This window comes from Mytilus trossulus, chromosome 7 (assembly GCF_036588685.1).
Source record: "Mytilus trossulus isolate FHL-02 chromosome 7, PNRI_Mtr1.1.1.hap1, whole genome shotgun sequence".
NCBI classification, from domain to species: Eukaryota; Metazoa; Mollusca; class Bivalvia; order Mytilida; family Mytilidae; genus Mytilus; species Mytilus trossulus.
In genome coordinates this window covers 6,491,364-6,499,137 of record NC_086379.1, presented here as the reverse complement: position 1 = coordinate 6,499,137, position 7,774 = coordinate 6,491,364, and the positions used below count along the sequence as shown (strand labels likewise).

Sequence of the window (7,774 nt, the reverse complement as noted above, 5' to 3'; positions counted from 1 at the left end):
GCCTGTAAATGGCGATGGAACGTATGTTTTTTAAATATATTATTTTATCTGGTCACAGCAAACGGGAGATAACCAAATTTAAAATTTTATGTTCATATGCATCTGATATCTGACGTCAACGAACAATGAACTACTATGGGGTTATTTAATAAGTTAATAGGATCACTGTGTCTAGTTAAAACTTTGAATTTTTCAAAAACCTAATGATTTTCTTGTCCCAGGAATAGAATACCAAAGCCGTATTTGACACAACTTTTTGGAATGTTGGGTCCTCAATCTCTTCAACTTAGTACTTGTTTGGCTTTATAAATATTTTGATCTGAGCGTCACTGATGGCTCTTATGAAGAGGAAACATGTCTCACATTCATTTTAGAGGTTTCTGGTATGTTTTCGATATATATTTTGAATTTCAAAATGGCACTTTGAGCCCTCCGTAAACATAGTTTTTTTTCAAATAAATGTATTAGCATCCTGCATAATATTAGGAAGATTGAATGACCAGAAGGGTCTAGACATAACCCTGTGCTCTTTGGCCCAACTTTTTACGATAATTAGCTGAAAAGTTACGATTTAAATCCTCTGTAAATATCGAAGATGACATATTCTGGGAAATCTTTTGATACCATCTGTATATAAAAAAATTGTCTTTAAGGTATCCGAATTCTATGGATACTGGGATACCAGATGGTCTCATCGTCATTTAAGAGTTCTCTGTTAGGTTTTCACTATATATTTTGAATATCAAACTGGCACTTTGAGCACTCTGTTAACATAGAAGACAAGACGTTTATCCAAACAAATCCTTCTAGCTTTATTACTTTAACAAATACATAGTTGGAATGCTTAATATCTTAAAGAAACTCCTTTTTTTTTATAATATAATTTATATATATATATATATTATAGAATAGAGATTATTGGAATTCTTTATCATTCTTTGGAATTCTTGATCATATTATACATGTTAACAATTGAGTAAAATTATGATCCTTGAAAACGATAAAAATCATGAATAGGGCCTTCAAATTAAAAAGTGATAACTAAACGTTAACTAAACTTTAAAGTAGAGATAAATTAGATGACATTATTAATAGTAAATAGTAAAATGATGTGAGTCAATATAAATTAATTTATTTTTAGAATTGTGGTTTTCATGTGCGATAACTGAGTCTCTAAAATATTGCATGGTACACGATATAACAAAACTGTAGTTGTATCTTTAATAAATTCTTCATTTGACATCAGTTCCTACAAAAAACAAGAAAAATATATAAATATGCATATGAGTGTAATGCTTGGTACATGTACATGTACGCGCACTAAAATGAAACATAAAAGCAAATGTTGAAGAAGAACATAAATAAAGCTCGAGCTAGACGAAGATATTTTAACTTGGTTTCAAAGTGCACATACTAAAGAGGGACGAAAGATACCAGAGGGACAGTCAACTCATATATCGAAAATGAACAGACAACGCCATGGATAAAAATGAAAGGGACAAACAGTCAAACAATAGTACACATGACACATCATAGAAAACTAAAAAATTAGCAACACGAACCCCACTAAAAACTAGGGGTGATCTCAGGTGCTCCTGAAGGTTGAGCAGATCCTGCACACAACTTCTACATAGCTAAATAATATGTCGTAAAAGATTCTTTTCTTCTATAACCAGTCCAGTCCAGGTAATAAAAATTAGGATTATCGCTAGCTTGAACAAGAAGATAAAAGACAGAGTAAAAGATGGAAAGCAATGCCATAATGTGCTCCCAAATAACTTGTTTACAGCATGTCCATCTACAGAGAGAAAAATACTTGTATTTTCGTTTAGTAATTATTTATTACTAGTATATGTTTAGTTAGTATATATCACGCAAGTTCACTATTCATTAGTTACACAAGAATGTATGAATTTTTAAAATCATTGGTTTATTATTTCCCGCCATTTTTCTACATGTTAACTAATACATTATATTTTTGTTTTGGAGCCAGCTGAAGTCCGTCTCCGGTCGCAGGTTTTGTTGCTGTGTTGAATACCCATGGTTGGCCTTCGCCTGTTTTTTTACTCTTTGGTCGGTTGTTTTCTCTTTGACACGTTCCATATTTCCATTCTTAATTTAACACTTATTCAAATGTGTACATACATTGAAGTGTACATTTCAAGGTAAGTATATAGATTCGTAGACCCTTGGTTGAAAACTGAAAGAGGAGTCAATGACAGAAAAAGATAATTCACTGCCTCGTCAGACATGCATCCTCTATCCACTCCAAAAACGAAGCACAATCAAAAATTGCTTTTTTGAACTTAATGCATTTTCATGATTGATTGATTATCGTCCAGTGACAAATTTTACATGCATTTACAGAAGATAGAAGAAGATAAGTCGAAAGGAATGAAAAGCGGGAAATTTGGCCTGCCACGAAAATGAATGTAACTTGAAGTGAGGAAGACTTTTTTTCTCTTGGCACCCCGGCTTCCTTCGCCAAAAAAACAAGACACCATGATAAAGACAAATAGACAATGGAGTATAACACCACCACTCAATCAATCAGTACCTGTTCTGTTTATTTTTTTAAACGGAATTCCATATGGCCTTAGTTTTGGGTTGGTTTTTTTTTTTTGGGGGGGGGGGGGGGGGGGGAGCGTCACGTCATCAAACTTTACGTCTTATGATTATTTATCCAAAACAAAATATGAATACTTGGCAATGGCAAATCAATTCATTATTACAATAATAATTTCATGTAAAAAAATGTGATTCCAGTTTCAAATTAATACTTGCAGACTTGTTATATAGTTTGTTGATTAGTGTGAGCCAAGGCTCCGTGTTGAAGACTGTACATTGACCTTTAATTGTTTACTTTTATAAATTGTTATTTGGATTGAGAGTTGTCTCATTGGCACACATACCACATCTTCCTTAATCTAATTATTCTCAGAAATTGTATTTTTCTTGCAACAAACTTACCATTAATCAGTGGCTGGTATTCCAAAATTTTCATCCTCAATATTCTTTATCATAATATCCATGTTTCTAGGATCAGTCGACGAATATAATTCTTTCCATATAAATCTGGACGTTCTTTGGTTATCACGTGTAGGTGGTTCATGTCTGTTTCGCACTTCTGCATCACTGGATGGTTGAATTTCTTGTCTCCTTTCTTCTCTTGCTTTAGTTGCTATGGTAACACCAATACTGACCTTTGACGTTGCACTGTTAAGATTAATATTGACTTTTACTTGTTTAGATACAGCAATGCCAGATCTAGTATTTGTTTGTGAATATGCTGAAAATAAAAGTGATAGTTCAGTATCGACATAACATTATTTTTAATCTATACATTATTTTAAATCTATACATTATTTTAAATCTATACATTATTTTAAATCTATACATTATTTTAAATCTATACATTATTTTAAATCTATACATTATTTTAAATTTATACATTATTTTACATTTATACATTATTTTAAATTTATAATAGCACAAGGCAGTACAGACATACCTTTTTACATTAAATCAAAAGTGCTGACTCAGAAGGTGCGAAAAGTAGACACGGCTCGGAAAAGAAAAACTTTGTTCGAGAAAGGTACCAAAACAAGCGAAGGAGAAAAAACAGAAAGGAGTATTTTCTATTTTATTCATTGATTGATTATTAGTTGCTAAACGTCCAGTAGCAAATATGTCATGCATGTTCAGGACGAGAACAAATTACCATCAATACAATAAGTACGTGTTGTAATTCAGACCTTCAGGGACAAGTTCGAGAAAATTTCATCTACACTGGAAAACGAGGTTATATTGGATAACGACAGAAATTTGACCTGACAACAGGTCACCTACGGACTTATCGAAGATGTGTTGCAAGGTTTCTTAAAGTGCAGAGGACGTGACATTCACTTTGCACGTACGAGCCATCGGATTAAACGTCCGCTTTCTGATCGGACGTGGCTGCGTACTTGATACATCCCGCACAGCTAAACGAACGACTTACTTAAACGAGGGTATTACTGCCGGTCTGAAGAAATCCTGCAGTGACCATATTTCTACTCCCCAGTCACTCTTGAGGGTGTTCCTATTTTAAGTTACAAATACCAGCCTTTGGTTTAATGTTGAGCAGACATGTTATATTATAATTTCAACTGTGTATATACGATTGAATGTTTAACTTGAGTATACTAATTTTTTCGACAAAGTTCAAGATAAAAGAGGGAGGAAGTCAATCATGTAGTAGATAGATATATAAAACTAAAAATAAATTGGTGTACCTATATATTTTATTGTCGAAGATGAAATCTTTAGTTTTCAAAAAGAAATTTGCGCAGAAGAAGCATGAACGCAAATAAGTTGTTTCGCAAATGATTGCATTTTTGGTGAAAATATATATCACCCTGTGCCGGACATTTAGGAGTCAGATTAGCGCGCTTTCTACGTTATATTTCATTTTCATATAATTTATGCAATGCCTATTGAAATTTTATTAAAGCAATGTTACATTATTTGGGAAAGTTGAAAAAAGAGATCGATTAATGGTGTATTATTATTCTGTATTTAAAATCTCTTTCGGCAAGACAAAATCAAAATACCAAACGAATGGAAACAACTGTCATATTATATTCCTGACTTGGTACAGACATTTCCTTATGCAGAAATGGTAGATATAATCCCTCTTGTGTATGACATTCGCCAAAAAATCCATTATATTTACAAAAAAGAGTCATTGAAAAACAATCCCGTATATTTTAATACCACACAGTTCTCTAAGTAAGCTGTTTTGTTTGACAAATGTGACTTTCAACACCTCAAATGATAAAAATTATCTTTTCGTCACCTAACTCAGCATCGAAAGATACCAAAGAGACATTCAAATTCATAGGCCGAAATTAAAATGAAAATGACATGACTAAAAAGAAAAAACAAACAGACAAACAGTACACAAAAAACAACACAGAAAACTCAAAATTAATGGACACGAACCCAATCTTCATAAATTCATGTATATTATGATACTCGGCGCCTGATATATTTACGTAAACAAACGTATTTAAAAAGTGCATCGATATACCAAACTTAACATGAAATAGTTTTTTTAACTATCTTTTTGGAATGTCTACATCTATAATCATATTTTGCCAATAAGGAATTGTTTACAGATGGTTAGAAAGATATTTTCAATCACAGGAAATGTTTTAAAATAAATAACGCATACATGTATATACACTGAAAATATGTTATATATAATCAAAAATAGACATTAGTTTGTTTGTTTTGGGGGTTGTTGTTATTTTGGTAATCATTTTTAGGAAGAGGAATAAATGACAACCAACATGCCGCTAATTAACATAAACATTATAGTTTTATAAACAGTGACTGATGCAAAATGAATCAGAATGTTGATAAAATGCTTATACTATGTCATTTTACAGGAACTAGTACATGTATTGCAATTTGTAGTTATTCCCCTTTGTCCGTTTTATGTATTATGTTCTGCCTAATTGGTTGTTGCTTTACGCCGAATCAGCACAAAAAGGCTATATCGCGGTGATCTACGAGTAGATTATTTATATACTAGTACTATAGTATAGATTTATCAAGACAACTCAAGTGCTGTATTACACCTTGACCATCAGATGTCCTCTCCTATGAAAATAAGACTTAAATTTTCGACCAAAAATCAAGCAAATGTTTATTGTTTTTTTTTTAATTATCATAATGGTAACGGTTTTAAATGTTGATTGATTTGCAGTCCTCAAATGAACGCTGTACTTAATACGGTTTCATTCTAGCAGTCCGAGTTCGATTTATAAAAGATATTGTTTTGCCCTTTTTGGGAGATAATTGAACTTTGTCAATTTTTGGAGTTTTTACTTGCATAAGAGGAGCGTTTCCAGATAACTCCTCCTACAGTTTGAATTCTAAGAGGTTTGCACTTTCTGTGTGTACATATATTTAAAGTGTGCTTGTGGTCGAGGTTTATATTTTTATTGATTTTTGCATACTAAGTAGTTTGTCATTTTTGGGGTATAAGCGGTTTTAATGTTATAGTTTATATTTCAAAATAAAACTTTGCATCTGTGGGTATATCCATTGTGTCTCCCAGACACAATAAAATCTCAAAAAAAATCCTACATTGACTTTTTTATAATACAATAACTTCAGAGTGGATCGAGTGCGAATGCATCACTTTATCTAGACTAAGTTATCAGATTGGGTTTTCAATTATAAAAATACAGTCAAATATTTGCATTGAAGTTTCAGATCCGAGAGAAGATATTTTTGAAAATTGACCGAAATCACTTAAGACATATTGTGGCCATATGCATGTTCTCTATGCTTCTTGAAATAAAATGAAACTATTTTTCCATTATTCCTTGATAGTTCCGTTTCAATTTGGTAAGACGTTCCATTTATGGAGGCGAAACTATGATTTGACACAGGATCTTTATGCAGCCATGTTTTCCATCAAAATGTTTTAATTTATTTAAAGTGTGAAATATTTGAACAAGGTCTTCACATCTTCGACCTCGAAAATTCCAAAATATTTTTCTTGGTTTTCTTTTTAATTGCTGAGAGACATATTTTAAAAAAAAAATGGGAACTTCAGAATCATATTATGACGAATTTAACCACGGAATGCTGGCAAGTCTGGTCAGTGATTAAACGACAATGCCAGCACACGACTGAATTCAACCACTTTTATTAGCATCCAACTTTTAATTACTCCTTGGTGTTGCAATCAGTGGAGCAATGTAACTTTCATGACTGTTGTCGTTTTACATGTGTTCTAGAATATATTTTCATTTTCTTTTAAAATTTTCAGGTTATTCGGATGATTACATTACAGGACAGGCAAAATAATGGAAGAGGGACAGAGGAGCATATGCCCGTAAACGCAAGGATTCGGTGAGGGTTGTGGTGATTCTGTGTGCCGCTGTACTATTTTCGGTCAAATTCAGTCTTCAAAAATAGTTGTAAACACTCAGGGTCCGACGAGTTTTAGCGTTGAAGTCCAATAGAATGCCATATGATTAATTGATTGTTCTTTGCTGAACATATAGTTGCAATTGTCTTACTTATTATATAATTAAATACAAGACGTACATGTATTAATCATTAACACTGATTACACTTAGTGTGTTCTTTCCTGATGTTCTTCCATGGAAGTAGACAGCGGTGTACGTAGGGAGGGAAACTTGCCGGTATAAGTAAAAAAGTAAACAAAAGGTGACAAAACACTGATCTCTATTTTGTTTTGTTTTTTCTTGGATGCAAAAATTAGCAAGGTATTTTAAATTGATTAATAAACAGTACACATGATTTTTTCTAAAAAAAAATTCAATACTAGTATCAATAAATTCTTTGGCTCAAGTTTTCTCTAAAACATTAAAATTGAAAAAAAAAACCGATAGAGATTAGAATGAGAAAATAAAAACTTACCCATTTATTCTCAATGAAATCGATTTATAACTTCCGAGGATTTTTTTTGTCATGCGAATTAACAGCAAGTAATACCAAACATCAATTCTATGTTGAATTTAATTAATATAACTTCAAATTGACTTTTCATTTGGAAATCACCTAATAGGGGGTCTTCTCAAAATAATAACTGTAAGTGTAATATGTTGCTTATTAATATTTGTAAAGAGCCATGGCGACAGTTTGTTTTGGGATGGTCTTGAAAATCGACACTAATGTCACCGAAAGAGAAGGTCGAGTACTCCATTTTTTTTTTATTTGAGTTGAATTTTTGTCTTGAAAATATTCAAAG

General features: G+C 32.1%; 1 protein-coding gene across 1 annotated transcript; it reads right to left on the bottom strand.

The window, feature by feature from the left end:
* Positions 1–1,014: 1,014 nt before the first annotated feature.
* LOC134726781 (uncharacterized) lies at positions 1,015–7,528 on the bottom strand. Its single transcript, XM_063591196.1, has 3 exons — positions 7,444–7,528; positions 2,971–3,289; positions 1,015–1,249 (listed from the first exon to the last, which is right to left on the bottom strand). Exons 1-2 carry the CDS (start codon positions 7,445–7,447, stop codon positions 2,973–2,975), a joined length of 321 nt encoding a protein of 106 aa, XP_063447266.1. The 5' UTR covers positions 7,448–7,528; the 3' UTR covers positions 1,015–1,249; positions 2,971–2,972.
* Between the last annotated feature and the right edge of the window lie 246 nt (positions 7,529–7,774).